General features: G+C 44.5%; 1 protein-coding gene across 2 annotated transcripts in view; it reads left to right on the forward strand.

Moving 5' to 3' along the window:
• Positions 1 to 558: 558 nt before the first annotated feature.
• HSDL2 (hydroxysteroid dehydrogenase like 2) overlaps positions 559 to 16,937 on the forward strand; it is a 34,576-nt gene continuing 18,197 nt past the window's right edge. Inside the window, exons 1-6 of one of the 2 annotated variants that reach the window (XM_084751224.1) lie at positions 561 to 755; positions 7,307 to 7,470; positions 8,616 to 8,714; positions 10,220 to 10,334; positions 11,449 to 11,552; positions 13,878 to 13,976. In XM_084751224.1, coding sequence (XP_084607350.1) covers positions 739 to 755; positions 7,307 to 7,470; positions 8,616 to 8,714; positions 10,220 to 10,334; positions 11,449 to 11,552; positions 13,878 to 13,976 — 598 coding nt within the window. In that variant the 5' untranslated portion in view covers positions 561 to 738. Of the gene's footprint in view, positions 756 to 7,306; positions 7,471 to 8,615; positions 8,715 to 10,219; positions 10,335 to 11,448; positions 11,553 to 13,877; positions 13,977 to 16,937 lie in introns of both variants that reach the window. The other variant, XM_084751225.1, reaches the window with a different exon arrangement.

Below are 16,937 nucleotides of genomic sequence, written 5' to 3' on the forward strand. Positions count from 1 at the left end.
TTTCCAGAGGAGCTGTGTTAGGTAGAACTCCAAGAACGAAACTGAATCCCAGAATCCACCTCATTCCAGCGTTCATTTCAGAACTAAGAATTCCTTCTCCAAATTTGGCTTCTTGTGGGTGACTTTTGCAAAGATGTCCCCAAGAAGCTCGCCGGCTATCTCCAGACCCTGGAGGTCAGGCTGGCTAAGTCCAAGTTCGTTGGCAGTGAGAACGCGACGCTGATCAGCTTTTGCAAAAACATTTTTCAGGACGTCTAAAAGTGTTCCTCGAAGCGAGCGCCCTGGCTCGAGGACGGGCAGGGAAAAACGACGCCCGGCCCCCGCAAGCCCGTCCGGCGTGCCCTTCAGTCGGCCCTCCTGCTGGCTCGGAGCCGTGGCGTGCCGATGCGGCCGGCGAGGAAAAGCCGACGTAGGACTGATGCTCTGGACACGCCGGCGATCCGCGGGAGAGACCGATTGTCACCACCAGACCCGGGAGAGGGGCGGGGCGGAGTGTCTTCCAAAGCGCATGCGCTGAGCGGTGGTTTCCTGGGTGTTGTTTGTGAAACCGTGGAAAGACCCGCCCAGCGCCCAGCGGGCGCAGGCGCACTCTGCGATCTCAGTTCTGTGGGTGAGCCGGTTCCCGAGCGGGCCTCGGGGAGAGGCAGGGGGCGCGGCTCGATGCGGAGGGAAGGTTCGCCTGTCACTCACAGCTCGCCGCGGTCCCACTGCCACCAAGTTTTCTGAGCCGCGAAAGTCATGGTGCCCAACACCGGGTAAGGGGACGGAGTGGGGAGGGGGCGAGTCGCGAGGTCGCCCGCGCTAGGAACCGTGGAGCTGCCGCGCTCTCTGGAACTCCGGTTCGCGGAGAGGAGTTGAGTCGCTGGGACCTGCGCGTGCACTGGAACCCAAAGTTATGTGCTACAGGGACCCAAAGTTGTTTATAATGGGGGGTGAGGTGCAGCGGTGTCCCTGCCACCTCCCCATCCTTGTCATTAGCTTGGCATCGTGAGAGTTTTCAGCTTGTAGGTGAAAGGTCACTTGGTGTAGTTAGTGACGTTAGCTTTTCTATATGTTCTGTTTGCTTGATTGTAAAATAATAAAAGAATGGGGTGTCTTGAAAATGCTTTTCAAGTTAATAGCGAGTTAAAAATGTTACAATACGAATATCTTTTGGACGGAATTTTTTTTTTTTTAACTTGAAGTGTATTTACCCCCAGCCTAGCCAGACCAGTGGCACCTTCTTTTAATCCCTGACCAGGAAGAGGGAGAAGAATCTATTGAGTTCAAAGCTACCCTGTCTACAGTGAGTGTGCTAGATCAACAAAAGCTACAGAGAGAGAACCTGTCTGTGCCCCCCTCCCCCCGCAAAAGCCCGCATATTTATCTCCGCGGTTGTGCAGCCAGTCACCAGGGTTTTGCAAAGTCAAAACAAATAGCCATTAAACAATGTTCTTCGGTTTTCTCTCTCTTTTTTTCCGAGACAGGGTTTCTCTGTGTAGCCTTGGCTGTCCTGGAACTCACTCTGTAGACCAGGCTGGTCTTGAATTCACAGCTCTTTTCCTGCCTCTGCCTCTCTGAGTGCTGGGATTAGAAGGGTGAGTCACCTTACCCGGCTTGTTCTTCCAATTTTTTTTTGCCCCACTTAGTCCCTGCCAAACTAAGCAAGATCTACCATGTTCTATGAAATTTGAGTATCTTAAGTGGAGTGACATGTCCATTATGTTAACTAGCTTGACACATATAGACAGCTAAAAGATTTAAATAGTTCAAAAAGGTATAAGTGAAAATATAATATATATATATATATATATATATATATTTTTTTTTTTTTTTTTTTTTTTTAGACAATAGTAGAAAACTCCATTTTGGGCTTGCTGATTTTTCCTGACATGTCCTGGAGGTGGGGTATACATAGGTTTCTAGTGCAACACGTCCTTGTCCTCTTTAATGCCTGCATAGTATTACTGAAGACCATCATTCACTTAACCTGTTCCCTGTTGTTGGATACTTAATCATTTCCATTATTTTGTTATCCTTTTGTTGGCGTTGTTTTTCCATCTTTGCCTTCGTTATTCTTTTGCTTTGTTTTGTTGTTTGTTTTTTCTAGACAGGGTTTCTCTGTGTAACCTTGGCTGTCCTGGCCTGCCTGTCCTTGGCTGGACTGGCTTTGTAGACTCCATTTGTTTTAAGTGTAGCCTTGGCTGTCTTTGAACTTGTTTATATAGACAAGGCTGGCCTCGAACTCACAGAGCTCTGCCTGCCTTTGCCTTCCAGGTGCTGGTTTTAAAGGCGTGTGCCACCATGCCTGGCTTCCTTGTCCGTCTTCTATGTGTCTGTTTACACATAGGTGAATGTACCATCTAAGAAAAATTCTTGAAAGTGAAATTGCTGGATCAAACTGAATATACATTTTAAATATTGATATTGCAAAGGCAGATAGGTTTTTACCACCAAAAGGATTGCAGTGTCAAAAGCATGAATGAGAGTACTGAATTCGATTTAGCTAATCTCAGGTTCTTTTTTTTTTTTCCAAGACAGCGTCTCTCTGTATAGCCTTGGCTGTCCTGGACTCACTTTGTAGACCAGGCTGGCCTCAAACTCACAGCAACCCGCCTGCCTCTGCCTCCCTAGTGCTGGGATTAAAGGTGTGCGCCACCACTGCCCGGCCTTCAATTTCAGGTTTTGAAGTTTGAAAAACGAAATACCTAAGAATAGGCAGGGGGAAAATGAGGTAAATTGGCTTTTCCAGATATTAGAATAGTTTATAAAACAAGAGTAGTTAGAATAACCCTAATATATGAGTAGACAGATTAAGTAATAAAGTATTTGATAATACAAGTTAAGGGGGCGGCGCAATGATAACTTCATTAAAGTTAACATTTGTATTTATTTTTTTCACTAGTGAAGGTGAGATAATTTGTCAATATCTGAGAAGACTGTGAGCACCACAGTTAAAAGGAGATGCTAGCCAGGTGTGGTGGCGCACGCCTGAATTCCCAGCAAAGGCAGAGGCAGGCTGATCTCTGTGAGTTCTAGGCCAGCCTGCTTAACAGAGTGAGTCTAGAACAGCCAAGGCTATGCAGTGAAACCCTATCTTGAAAAACCAAAAGAAAAAAAAAAGGAGATGCTAGCCAATAAGTGACTGCAGCCACTAGATGGATGTAAACTACTTACAAATAATAAGAAGCCCCTGTTAGCAGGTTTGTCCAGTCCAATAGGACAGCTGAGGAGAGACTGGGGAAGTGTGGCTTAAAGCCAAATCTGTATCTTTTTATTTACCTGGTTTAATCAATAATGTGCGTTTGTCATTGTGTCATTGTGAGACCCGGGACAGAATCCAGGGCATGTTAGGCAAGTGCCTTTTCAGTTCCTCGGCCCCAGTAGAGCTAGCAGCATTACGATTTTTGATTGATCTCTGAGAACTTGCATATTTATTTGAGAAGTTTTATACTACATCAAAAGTCACAAGTATCTTTTGGGTATTTTTTTTTAAAAGCATTTGGTTTTGATTATGGTGCTTACTGAACATGAATAAATATGCTTTTATAAAATCAGAATGACCACCCTGTTCTTTGAAGGCTGTCTTGTTTTTGTGACATGCCCGTAAGCCCACACTGCACTAAGACCTTTTATTTAAGGTGGTACTCTAATATGTTACAGTCTTACTGTCGTAGTGTCTAACTTTGTGATGCCAGGGATTAAACTCAGGGATTCACATGCTGTAGACAAGTTCTCCTGGCCTAACCTCCTCATCCCTTACTTTTATACTTTTAATAAATATTTCATATTTTATGACAAACATATATATACATACATACATACATACTATATTTACCTTTTCTCATCCACCTGAAAGTTATTTTGGCCTGGGAAGTAAGCTAGGAAGCCTACTTCATTTTGATTGACATGGCTTTTTCATTACCACAGCCAAATTAACCTAATCATTAATTCTTTTCCCCTACCATACTTTTACCACTATCATAAATGAAGAATTTGTGTGCATAGGGATCTGTTTTCTAGACGCTATCCTCTGTTACTTAGTCTGTCTATTTATGTGTTAGAATCAAATAATTTAAATTACTCTAGATTTATAAACTAAGAATCTGGAAAAGCCAATTCTCTTCATTTGGGTTGTATTTCAGAATCTTCCTAGCTGTTCTTGGGTATTTAGTTTTTGAAACTTCAGAACTTGACACTTGCTAGTATTTTTTTAAAGAAGTTGTTATTTTTTTTTCTTAATGGTTAAAAATTCCATCACATTTACTATAATTTTGAGAGACTCTTAGTAAATCAACGTTTGGGCTATGTCTGCATTTGCAAATTTTAGTTACTTGCCATGACATTAAGAAGAATGGCCTTGCCATTGGCATTCTGGTCCTGGTGTTCTGCAGTCAGAGGACCTTCTTAGTAGGACAGGGCTGGCTGCCTTTCCCACTCCTGACGCCAATGCCCTGGGCTCTGCGTGAGGAGGAGCATGCCCTTTATCCTACTGGGACCCAGTCCAGCTGTATTCCAGACGAAGGGATAAGCCCTGTAAATCAATAATTCACAGGCATTTTGATGTGAATACTTAGTAGTTAACATCTCTTTATCTGTATTTGTATCTTGTTTTTATGTGTGTGCATCATGAGTGTTCGGTGCCCATGGAGGCGATAAGAGGCTGTCAGGTTCCCTGGAGCTACAGCACTGGCTGATTATGAGCTGCCTGATTTTTATCTATGCTATTTAAAAGAAGGGCATGATAAGTTCCGGGGGTTCTGTAGCCAAAGACCTATTGGCCGTGCACAGCTGAAGTCCTGGCTCGAGACACTTTGATGTCTAAGTCACTCTTAGAGCGAAGGGATCAGCAAATTCTGCTACCTGCCTGTTCTGCAGCTTGAAGTCATAAAAGTGTAGCCTGATATGATTTAGCAGTCTCCTTTTTACCGGGGTCTGTTTTCTTTTGACCTCTCTCAAAGGGGATGTATGTTATCATTATCATGTTGAAATCAAAGCAAGGTTGAATAGATCTAAATAGCCTCTTCTGGGCTCTCGGGCACCTGTTGTGTTAGGCCAAGCAGCCACCTGTCTCCTGTGAGAAGGCCCCTGTTTAAAGAGATAAGCCAGTTGCCATTTGCAGTAGAAAAGGCATAAATAAACCTTATATAAACTCCTTTTTTTTTTAAATTTTTCGAGACAGGGTCTCTCTGTGTATCCTTGGCTGTCCTGGACTCACTTTGTAGACCAGGCTGGCCTCGAACTCACATTGATCTGCCTGCCTCGGCCTCCCAAGTGCTGGGATTAAAGGCGTGCGCCACCACGCCAGGCCCTATAAACTCTTTTTACATTTCAGAGTTTAAGCATAACCCTAGGCATCTTGTACCTGGGTTTTTACGTTTGTTGCGGCTGTTTTCACCCCACCCCTTCCCTCTACATGAGATGGACGGTTCCACCTTGTAAGCATATATGTTATAGCCTTTGAAAATTAAAAACCTATCTGGGCTGGCATGTACTTTGTGACCTATATGGTTCCCTGTGTGTCTCTGCATCGCACGTGACCGCCTCTTGTTCCCCACCCCCCCCCAAAAATGTCGTATGTTTAAAGGGATAAGCCAGCTTCCAGAGCAGTGTGACGGCTCAACTGGTCAGCACTCAAAATCCTAGTGACGGGAGAGGCTTGCATGTTTGTCTCCCGGCCTAACCTTGCGTCCTTACACTGACCAACAGAACATATCTCTCAGGCCAAAATGCCCTTTGGCACCAGTTCTCCAGTGGGAGCCCACTTCCTAAGGAGAGTGGCTGGCCTTTTTAAAGCAATGTGACATCATTTCTCCTGACATAAACCTGAGATTGGTGTGTATCCATCCTTTAGATCAGTAAGGACATGTAATCCATTATTAAGAAAAAGGAACTTACATAATAACTTTAAGGAAAATTTTGTCATTTTGAATCCTAGACTGTCTCTGTGAAGTGGCTTATCAGCAGGAAGTTCCCGCCCAGAAAATCTTAAACTATCAACTTTTTCTTGCAGCAGGGGCTGTAGAAAGCAGCTTTATCTTATCCGCTGGGGTTTCTACCCTGACTCAATTGTGTAAACTCAGAGATCTGCCTTTTAATTCCATATTATTGTAACTCCAAACCTTCAGACAAAACTCAAGCAAAGAAACAAAAAGTACCAGCACTTGGGAGGCAGAGACAGGTAGATCTCTGTGAGTTCGAGGCCAGCCTGGTCTACAAAGAGAGCCCCAGGACAGCCAGGGCTCTGTTACACAGAGAAACACTGTCTCAAAACAAACAAACAAACAAACAAACAAAGAAAAAGTACAAGTTTTGGGTCAGTAGCCATGGCATGATCCAGCAGAAACAGCAGGGCTCTGCCAAATTGGCACAGTCATTGGAAACAGCCAGAACAGCTGGAGTACCACAGGAAGTTCTCTGCTGCGTTTCTCTCCATGAAGTGAAGAGCAGCAAAGCATTGCATGGCAAGCAATGCAAAAGCGTCGCCTCACTGTGTGGTTCTAGCTACAGTCTTTCTAAACTTCATGCCCCCTCTTACGTATCTCTTTTCAGCAAAACATCATGTGCCCTCTCACAAGACAGCTTCCAGAAAAACATCATGTGCCCTCTCACAAGACAGCTTCTAGAAAAATATCACATGACACAGCTGAGTTTTTAAAGAAACCTGAAACTTCCAACTTCAACACACCATTGTTTGTTTGTTTGGTTTTTTTTTTCTTTTCCTTTTTTGGTTTTTTCAGACAGGGTTCCTCTGTGTAGCCTTAGCTGTCTTGGACTTGCTTTGTAGACCAGGCTGGCCTTAAACTCAGAGATCCGCTTGCCTCTGCCTCCTGAGTGCTGCAGAGACTGTCTCCAAACAACAACAAATCCAAAAATTTCAGGGCTGTGGGATGAGGCTGTGGGTAAAAGTGCTTGCTGTGTAAGCCTGAGACCTTGAGTTTAAGTCCCTAGCTCCCCTGTAAGAAAAGCTGGGTATCCCTGAGGTTACCCCTGGCCAGCTTGCTGTAGGCTAGAGACTCTGTGTCAAGAGACTCGGAGTAGAGAGTGGTTAGTACCTGGTCTCTCTGCATCCGCTAAGGCATGTATATCCTCCACATATGTCCTAGTCACCACACAGCCTTGTGGACAAAAAATTGCATGTCTTCTTAAGATTTACTTTGTATTTGAGCAGATTCTGTTTGCCAGATCTCAGTAAGATTGGCTAACTGCAGTTGTCATAAATAATAATATAGTAGGGTTATTAGCTATTAGGGGTTATAGAGGAAGTCATGAAAATGTGTATGCTGGTATAAATGAAATTTCTAATAAGATCACCTTTGCTCTGTAGGATGCTAGCGGGATGCACAGTCTTTATCACAGGTGCAAGCCGAGGCATTGGCAAAGCTATTGCTTTGAAAGCAGCAAAGGATGGAGCAAATATTGTCATTGCTGCGAAGACCACCCAGACACACCCGAAACTCCTAGGCACAATCTACACTGCTGCCCGAGAGAGTAAGTGTGACAGCTGCCGTTTCACGGGCTGTCCTGACAGTAGTTTCAATAAGCAATTTGCTGTAGAGTTTAGCTCTTTGAAGTTGCATTTAGGGCCGGTGAGATGGCTCAATAGGTAAAGAAATGTGCTTGCTAGGTCCCCAAATCCACACAGTGGAAAGAACTGGCTTTTGTGAGTTGTCCTCTGACCGTGACGTTGTAGCATGTGCACGTGCATTAAAATAAACTAAATAAGCCAGGCTCCGTGGTGCAGGTCTGTAATCCCAGCACTCTGGGAAACAGAGGCAAGTGGATCTCTATGAGTTCAAGGCCAGCCTGGTCTACAAAGTGAGTCCAGGGCAGCCAAGGCTAACACAGAGAAACCTTGTCTCGGGGAGATAAAAAAAACAAACAATAAAATAATAAAATAAAATAAACAAATGGTGGTACACATCCTTAATCCCAGTACTCGGGAGGCAGGGGCAAGTGGATCTCTATGTGTCTCCAGTCAGCCTGGTCTACAGAGCGAGAACTAGACCAGACTAGGCTACACAGACCCTGTTGGAAAAAAACTGTACCTTTGAATAAGTATTTATTGTCACCCAAAAGAGTGAGTTGTAACTGTTTTCACCTCTAGCTCTTCTGAGCAATGACAGGTTCCAACTAAATCACGCCTCAGGGCTGGGCTGTAAGTTGGAATTACAGCGGCACTGGGAAAGCATAATTTCCTGGGACAGTTAGTCTTGCGCAGGAGGTAGAGGTATAGTGGAGAGAAGAGACGTTTGAGGGGAGGGAGGGAGAACATGTCATTGGTTTTAGACTTATTTATTTTGTGTGCATTCGTGTTTTGCCTGCATGTCTGCATGTGCACTGTGTTTGTACCTGGTGCCTGCAGAGCCCTACCTGGTCTGAAATTGACATTTAGTCTGCGTGTGTGGTTGTGAGCCACCATGTCCTTGCTGAGAATTGAACTCAGGACTTTGGGAAAAGCAGCCAGTGCCCTTAACCCCTGAGCCATCTCTCCAGCCCTGTCTGTTAGGGTTGTTAAGACCTTGATATTTATCTCAATTCCTCTAGAAACGGGAACCTTTTCTCTCTACTACCATTGCATCGGAATGAAGGTGTAGTTCTAAATATTGTAATGCTGCTTGTTTGTTTCCCTGCAGTTGAAGCAGCCGGGGGAAAGGCCTTGCCATGTGTTGTTGACGTGAGAGATGAACAGCAAATCAACAATGCAGTGGAAAAAGCTGTGGAGAAATTCGGAGGTAGTCCCTTGATTCTGAAATACATGTTGAACATCGGTAAAAAATACAGATGTAAGAACCTCCAGTGGATGCCTGAAACCATAGGTGGTTCTCGACTCTATTGGTGCGTTTCCCCCTACACCTGCATACCTGTGACAACTGTCACATCAACCATCCCAGTTAGAGACGAACAGCATCAGTAAGATGGAGCAGTGAGGCGGTGCAGTGGAGTGAACGCTGTGACTGTGGTGTCTTCCTTCCGCTGTAACCTGCAGTTGGGTATATAACTCATGGATGCAGCTGGTGTTAGCCCAAGTGCTTGTAACTTCACAAGTCACAACCAGTGGTGTCACCTTCGACCTAATTAGCACCCTCCGCATAGCAGGATTTCCCCTGAAGTAGAGAACTTTTACCTTTTCACTGAAATTTTCATTTAATGCTATTTTTGTTAAACATATAACTGGAAACAAGATATATTGCATATACATAGAAACTGGATAGAGCACACAGAAATTGGGATTATTTTAGGTGTGTGTATGCACGTGTGTATGTTTCTGTGTATGAGTTGCTAAAAAGGTTTTGTTTGGGATTTGAAACTCAAGATCATTCTCTTTCCCCAGTTTCCAAGACCAGAAAGGAGCCCTTTTCTTTAAGAGGCGAGCTTTGTGGAGAGGAGACTAGTATGCCTGGAAAGGCCATGGTCCTGGAGAGGACTAGGCAGGATTTAGCCCAGCATGCCTGGTGCCAGTGAGAGAAGGACTTAAGGGTCGAGAGAGGACTAAGCCTCCTTGCAGTTTTCCTTAGAGCTCTGGTAACTGGCTGTGTCAGCACCATGCCAGTGAATATCAGAAGGTGAAGCCAGGCGGGGTGGTGCACATCTGTAATTCCAGCACTTGGGAGGCAGAGGCAGGCAGATCTTTGTGTTCAAGGCCAGCCTGGTCTACAAAGTGAGTCCAGGACAACTAAGATAACACAGAGAAACCCTGCCTTGAAAACAAAACAAAACACAAAAAACAAACAAAACAAAGAGAAAGAAAGAAAGAAAGAAAGAAAATAAAGAAAAAATCAGAAGGTGCTGTTATGCTGTTTTGAAAGAGTTACTGAGTCTGGCATTGGTATATTGGTCAGTTTGTGTGTGTGTGTGTGTGTGTGTGTCTCTGATAGACCTATATGACCATATTTACTTATTTTTTCAAGACAGGGTTTCTCTTTGTAGCCTTCGCTCTTCTTGACTTGCTTGTAGACCAGGCTGGCCTCCAACTCACAGAGATCTGCCTGCCTCTGCCCCCCTGAGTGCTGGGATTATAGGTGTGTGCCATCATGCCCAGCTTCTATATGGCTTTATATGCATGTATGTATGTATGTATGTATGCATGTATGCATGTAAGTATGTACTTGTGAATCAGCTGAGGGATCAACCCTAGAGAGGAAATGCTTTGTGTTTATGAGAGAGAGAAGGGGGAGAGGGAGAGAGATAAAGATTAACTCTGACTTGTGTTTAATGGCACGGTTTCCTTTGGAAACAGGAATTGATATTTTGGTGAACAATGCCAGTGCTATTAGCTTGACCAACACATTGGAAACTCCTACCAAGAGAGTGGACTTGATGATGAATGTGAACACCAGGGGCACCTATCTTACGTGAGTCCTATTGTGTTCTTGGAGAGCGTACTTACACATAAATAGTTTAGAATCTACTTGGTATGTTTACTATCTAATTAAGCTAACGATAGTAGTATTTGTCCTAGTTAGGGCCCTGTTGCTGTGATAAAACACCATGACAAAAGCAAGCTGGAGAGGAAAGAGTTTATTTGGCTTACACTTCCACACCCTAGTTCATCACTGAAGGAAGCCAGTACAGGAACTCAATAGGGCAAAAATGTGGGGCCAGGAAGTGATGCAGAGGCCACGGAGGGGTGCTGCTTACTGGCTGTCTCAGTCTGCTTTCCTACAGAACCAAGACCACTAGCCCACAGGTGGCACCGCCCACGGTGGACTGGGTTCTCCCATATCAATCACCAGTTACAGAAATGCACTACAGGCTTCCCTACAGCCTGATCTTGGTCAGATTCCCTCCTCTCAGGTGACTGTAGCTTGTGTTAAGTTAGACTGGCCAGCACAATATCTAAGTGTGGTGCTGGGAGTTTCACTATGGTGTGTAAGATAGACCTTGTTGTAGGATGGGATTTGTCATGTTGGGAAAAAAAAAAGCCAAGCCTCTAAATTACCTGTTGCTTTCAAAGTCATATCGTATTTTGTACCAAGCACATGTGATGCCACCCATAGCAACTTTTTAGCATATACACTGTCTGAATCCGTGGTTCAGCCCTAGATGGCAGAGGGTTTACCCACCTTATACTAACAGTTCTGAGAACTAGGAGGCTGACTTACCCAGTGACATATATAAGGTCAGAAGCAGGATTTGAACCAATGACTGTCTGTCAAGTGTATTAAACTGCTTCTGAAAACTAAGAGTATGTGTTGGGGTGGGTGAATTTGAGACAGTTATGGTTGAAGACATCCTTAGTCAGCATAACGCTAATATAGACAAAGATTTTATTTTTTTCCATCAGGCAGGTCATGAAGCATGATTTCAAAGCACGAAAATCAGTTCCGTTTATTATCTTCATTCTAGAAAACAAAAGTTGTCTTTAAACAAAATGTACTAGACAGACCACTGAGCAGCTCAGTTGTTCTGTAGAAGGACTTTAAAACGTAAGCTGTGAACCTGACTTGTGTTTTCTTTCACTTTCAGGTCCAAAGCATGTATTCCTTTTTTACAAAAGAGCAAAGTGGCTCATATCCTCAACCTCAGCCCACCCCTCAACTTAAACCCACTGTGGTTCAAGCAGCACTGTGGTAAGCATGAGCCAAGGGGATAGGTTTGTGGCTAATTTGGTTAGAATTCACCAGTGTGTTCATTACATAATCACAATTGAGGTGTAAAACTTGCCATGCCAGTGATCCCCAAAGTAAATTCTTATTTATCTGTAATTCAAAAGTTTGAAGTATAATTTGTACCTGATACAATTCACAAGTCTTAATGGTTTGATTTAATTAATTTTGGCAAATACACACACACACACACACACACACACACCTACCTGTGTAACCATTCCTCAAGTTATGATATTACTTTCTGCCATCTTTCATGTCTCAGTAGGTGTGTTGTTTACACGTAATTTATTCATTAATAAAGTTGGTTGAAAATAGCTATGAAGACGGGCATGGTGGCACATGCCTGTAATCCTAACATTTGGGAGGCAGAGGCAGGTGAGTCTATGTGAGTTCAAGGCTAGCCTGGTCTACAAAGCAAGCTCCAGGATAGCCAGGGCTGTTATACAGAGAAACCCTGTCTCAAAAAACCAAAACAAAACAAAATGGAAATAGCTATGAAATACTTTACTTTTTTTTTTTTCCAAAATAGGGTTTCTCTGTGTAGCCTTGGCTGTCCTGGACTCGCTTTGTAGACCAGGCCGGCCTCGAACTCACAGCGATCTGCCTGCCTCTGCCTCCCGAGTGCTGGGATTAAAGGTGTGCACCACCATGCCCAGCTAGAGGCTTGGTTTTGATTACTGTTTTTCTCTTTTCTTTTTGAGACATTATCATTACATAGGTTAAGTTAGCACAGTCTAGCCTTAAAATACGAAGCAATTCCACTTCATCTGCCACTTCATCCACCAAGCCTGGCTACTTTACTTTTCATAACAAAGGAATGGTGTAAGGTGGATGTAATAGGTTAGAGGAGCTGTGTATTGTTCCTCACTTAAAGTGGTAGTGTACATTTAGTTCTTATGCTAAAGCACACACATTCAGGAAGGCATTGAAAGTTGTGCTCTAGCTGATGAGGTTAAGTGAATTGGAAGCCTTTAGTTTTTAAATTGTGTGTGTGTGTCTCTGTGTGTGTATGTGCATGTGAGTGCAGGTGCCCTCAATGGCCAGAGGCATCAGATTCCCTGGAGCTGGAGTTACAGGCAGTTGTGAGCTGCCTGGCATGGGTGCTGGAATTTGAACTCAGGTTCTCTGCGAGAAGAATGGCTCCCTTAACTGCTGAGCCATTTCTCCAGCCCCCGATTTCTTCTGTTTTGTGGTGCTGGAGTTGAAATCCAGGGCCTCAGAAATGCTGAGCACATGTTCTACCACTGAGCCACACCATACCTGTTTTGTTGATTTGTGAGTGAAACTTTCTGTGTAAATAATCACACTCATTCTTTGCTTGTTTTCTGCTTGCTTTGTCTGTGAGATAGGGTCTCACTGTGTAGCTCTGGCTGTCCTGGAACTCATTGTATAGACGAGGCCAGCCTTGAACTAACAGAGATCCACCTGCCTCCGTGTCCCAAGTTCTATGCCGAGAACATTCATTCTTTAAAAAGTTATGTGTGGTTGCATATGTCAGTGTCCTAGTACATAGGCGTCTACTGTCTCAAAAAAGGAACAAGAAAAGAAAAAGAAGAGATTAACGTTAGTGAAATATTAGAATGGAAACGATATAAGATACCTCTGGTCAATTACTTTTTAAAAAACTGTTTTAAAACAGAACATTTGGAGCCGGGCGTGGTGGCGCATGCCTTTAATCCCAGCACTCGGGAGGCAGAGGCAGGTGGATCGCTGTGAGTTCGAGGCCAGCCTGGTCTACAAAGAGAGTCCAGGACAGCCAAGGCTACAGAGAGACCCTGTCTTGAACCCCCCCCCCAAAAAAAACCCAGAACATATGGGGTTAAGAGCACGAACTGCTCTTGCAGAAGACTCAAGTTTGGTCTCTAGCACTCATATCAGGCAGCTCACAACTGTCTGTACCTCCAGCCCAGGGCCACCTGACACTCCCGCTTCCTCAGACACTCAGTGGCGCGCACACAAACACACACACACACACACACACACACACACACACACACACACACAGAGATACATACGTAACTCACAATAATAAAATCCTTAAAACAAACAAACCCCCAGCATATTTGCTCAAATGTGCCGAACCATAATCCCAGTACTTGGGAGGCTGAGGCAGGGGAATCAGTTCAGAGTCATTCTTGCCTATGTAAAGAATCATCATGGATGTTCTATATTGTGAAAATAATTTGTCAAAAATTTCTCAGGGAGAAAATAGTAACAGAAAAATGGTTGTTTCTACTCAAAAATTAGTTTCTCAACTGAATTATTATTCTTTGTGGTTTCTTTCAGCTTATACCATTGCCAAGTATGGCATGTCTATGTGTGTGCTTGGAATGGCAGAAGAATTTAGAGGTGAAATTGCTGTCAATGCGTTATGGCCTAGAACAGGTGTGTACTTAAGACATCCTTTTGTTACATGCGTGTCCCTCCTCCGCGCCATGCGCAAGCCCAGTGTGTCACGCATGGTAGGTGAGCACTCAACCCGTGAGCTACTTCTCCAGCCCTGTCATTGACACCTGGGGAAACATCTAGGTCACCTGAGTGTTTTGGGAAACAAGGTCAGCTGTTTACTGTGCAGTGCAAACAGCCTTGCCGTTCATCTTCCAGCCTTAACTTGGACTAGTGACTGGCTCTGTGGAAGCAGCAATGTTGGGAGCGCAGCACCAGAACATTCGGAGGGTCTCATGGAAGCCAACAAAAGTGTTTTCAGCAAATTCTCTTAGAATGTCCAGATGGAAAGGCTTATTAAGAAGAGGCAGTTGGGGTAGGCATAGGAATGCCTGTAGCCCCAGCCACTCTGGAGGCTGAGGCAGAAGGATCCCTTGAGCACAGGAGTTGATAGTATGTCAGAAGGCAATAATGCATGTAAAATTAAAACAAAATCAAGAAAATAATGTGTCTCTAGCATGTTACGGCTATTGAAGAGAGAAGGTTTTAACACTTGTTTGTTTGTTTGTTTGTTTGTTTCAAGACAGGGTTTCTCTGTGTAGCCATGGCTGACCTGGAACTCCCTCTGTAGACCAGGCTGGCCTCAAACTCACAGCAATCCTGCTTCTCTCTCTGAGTACTGGGATTAAAGGGGTGCACTGCCACGCCTGGCCAGGTTGTAACTTCTAATAGGGTAGAAAGGTTTCACCTTCTTGAGAATGTGGCTTTTAAGCATAGATTTGGAAGTGATTGGAGTTAGCCTTATTGCTGAGAGAGAAATATTCAAGGATGCAGCCAGTGCAAAGATCCTGTAGAAGGCAATGCCTGGTGTCAGGATCCAGGGACAGGGAGAAGACCAGTGCAGCCGAAGTACAGCCAGAAGAGCAGGACCTGAGCTTCTGACATCAGTGAGGAAGTGGAGGCCAGCCTGGGCACCTCACTGAGTGGAATGACTGGTGAGCTAGATTCTGAAGAAGCGAAAGGAAAAACCATGTGGGGGTTGCTGAAATAACAAAGTCACTGATGCTGGTGGCCATGACCAGGATGGCAGCAGTAAAGGTGGGGAGAGGTGGTCTGAGGTAGCACCAGCAGGAGAGAGATCAGAAAACATCAGTGACGACTGAAAGACTTCCGGCTGGAGTAACCAGAACAGTGGGTCTGACAGAGACAAAGAAAGCTGTACTCGGAACAAGGTGGAACGCAAGATTGGAACTTAACTGGCGGCTTGTGTTGGAGCATCCAGATTAATAGTAGACAGCTGCGCTGATGAGTCTGAGGGTTAGCTAAGCATGTGCAGGTTACCAGCAGGGAATGGTGATATCAAGTCTCAAGATTAGGTGACATCTAAGAAGCAGAGAGAGGACCGTTGTCATTGCAACGTGAGGAGTTTGGAAAGAAGCCCTCCATGGGAAAGATAGGATGACCTGATGAGAGGAAGCAATCATTTGTACCAATATTGATAATAATTCTTACAAGATTAGGAGTTACCATTAGTTTTTCTAATCTATATATCTTTTATGTCACTTATAACAATTTAATGATTAGTTTATAAGTATGGTTGTCTAGTGCCTTCCTTACTAGAATGAAAACGTGAGGAGGAAGATAGTGTCTTCTGGGTCCATCTTACTGTAGTCATTGTAGGTTTCAGTGATTATTTTTTAGAAGATTTATTTATGTATTTTATGTACATGGGTATTTTGTCTGCATGTATATCTACACACCAAAAGAGGGCATAGGATCCCATGTGACTATAGTTATAGATATTTGTCAGCTGCCATGCGGTTACTGGGAATTGAACTCAGGACCTCTGGAAGAGCAGCCAGTGCTCTGAACCGTTGAGGCCTCTCTCCAGCCCTAGATTTCAGTGACTATTGTAAATGTTGGCTGAGTGTGCAGTACGATCTAATCTAGGCTCTCTGCACAAGCTTATGTAATGGGTAGACTGCCACACGATTGGCAGGGTTTGCCGAGGCCTTTGCTTTGGCTCTCAGGCATTTGTTTTAGGTGTTTTACTAGACACTTAGGAGCCAGTGGTATCATTAGGCCCTAGACATGATAACACACGTTGAATTTACAGTGTTCTCCTTGTGGTGCACAGTTTGAGGAATCGCATACCGAGTGCTCTGGAATCCCAGCAGGAGGGCCATGTAGCCATATTAGAGTTAAGAAAGAGTTTCAGGGCCTGGAGAGATGGCTCCATGGCTAAGACCATTGGCTGCTCTTTCAAAGGACCCAGGTTCAATTCCCAGCACCCACATGGCAGCTGACAACTGTAACTCCAGTTCCAGGGGATCTGACACCCTCACACACATATAAGCAGGCAGAATACCAATGTACATAAAATAAATTTTTTTTTTTTTTTTGGTTTTTCAAGACAGGGTTTCTCTGTGTAGCCTTGGCTGTCGTGGACTCACTTTGTAGACCAGGCTGGCCTGGAACTCACAGCAAACCCGCCTGGCTCTGCCTCCCAAGTGCTGGGATTAAAGGTGTGTGCCACCATGCCTGGCAAAATAAATAATTTTAAAAAGTTTCAGATAGAGATATAAATTGAAATGTGATCTGCAGGGGATGTTGGGTTAGCAGGAAGAAACTAGGCAAGACCTTCATGAACAGCAGGAGCATCAGCTGTCAATCACATGCAGCACAGGGCCTGGGCCAGGGGGTTGGGGAGCTGTGCTGTGATAGGCTGCTGCCTGTCCTTTCCCACTGCATTGGACACCAGGGGGTTGGGGAGCTGTGCTGTGATAGGTTGTTGCCTGTCCTTTCCCACTGCATTGGACACCAGGGGGTTGGGGAGCTGTGCTGTGATAGGTTGTTGCCTGTCCTTTCCCACTGCATTGGACACCAGGGGGTTGGGGAGCTGTGCTGTGATAGGTTGTTGCCTGTCCTTTCCCACTGCATTGGACACCAGGGGGTTGGGGA

This window comes from Acomys minous (assembly GCF_964271855.1).
Source record: "Acomys minous genome assembly, chromosome: 1".
In the NCBI taxonomy this organism is placed as follows: domain Eukaryota; kingdom Metazoa; phylum Chordata; class Mammalia; order Rodentia; family Muridae; genus Acomys; species Acomys minous.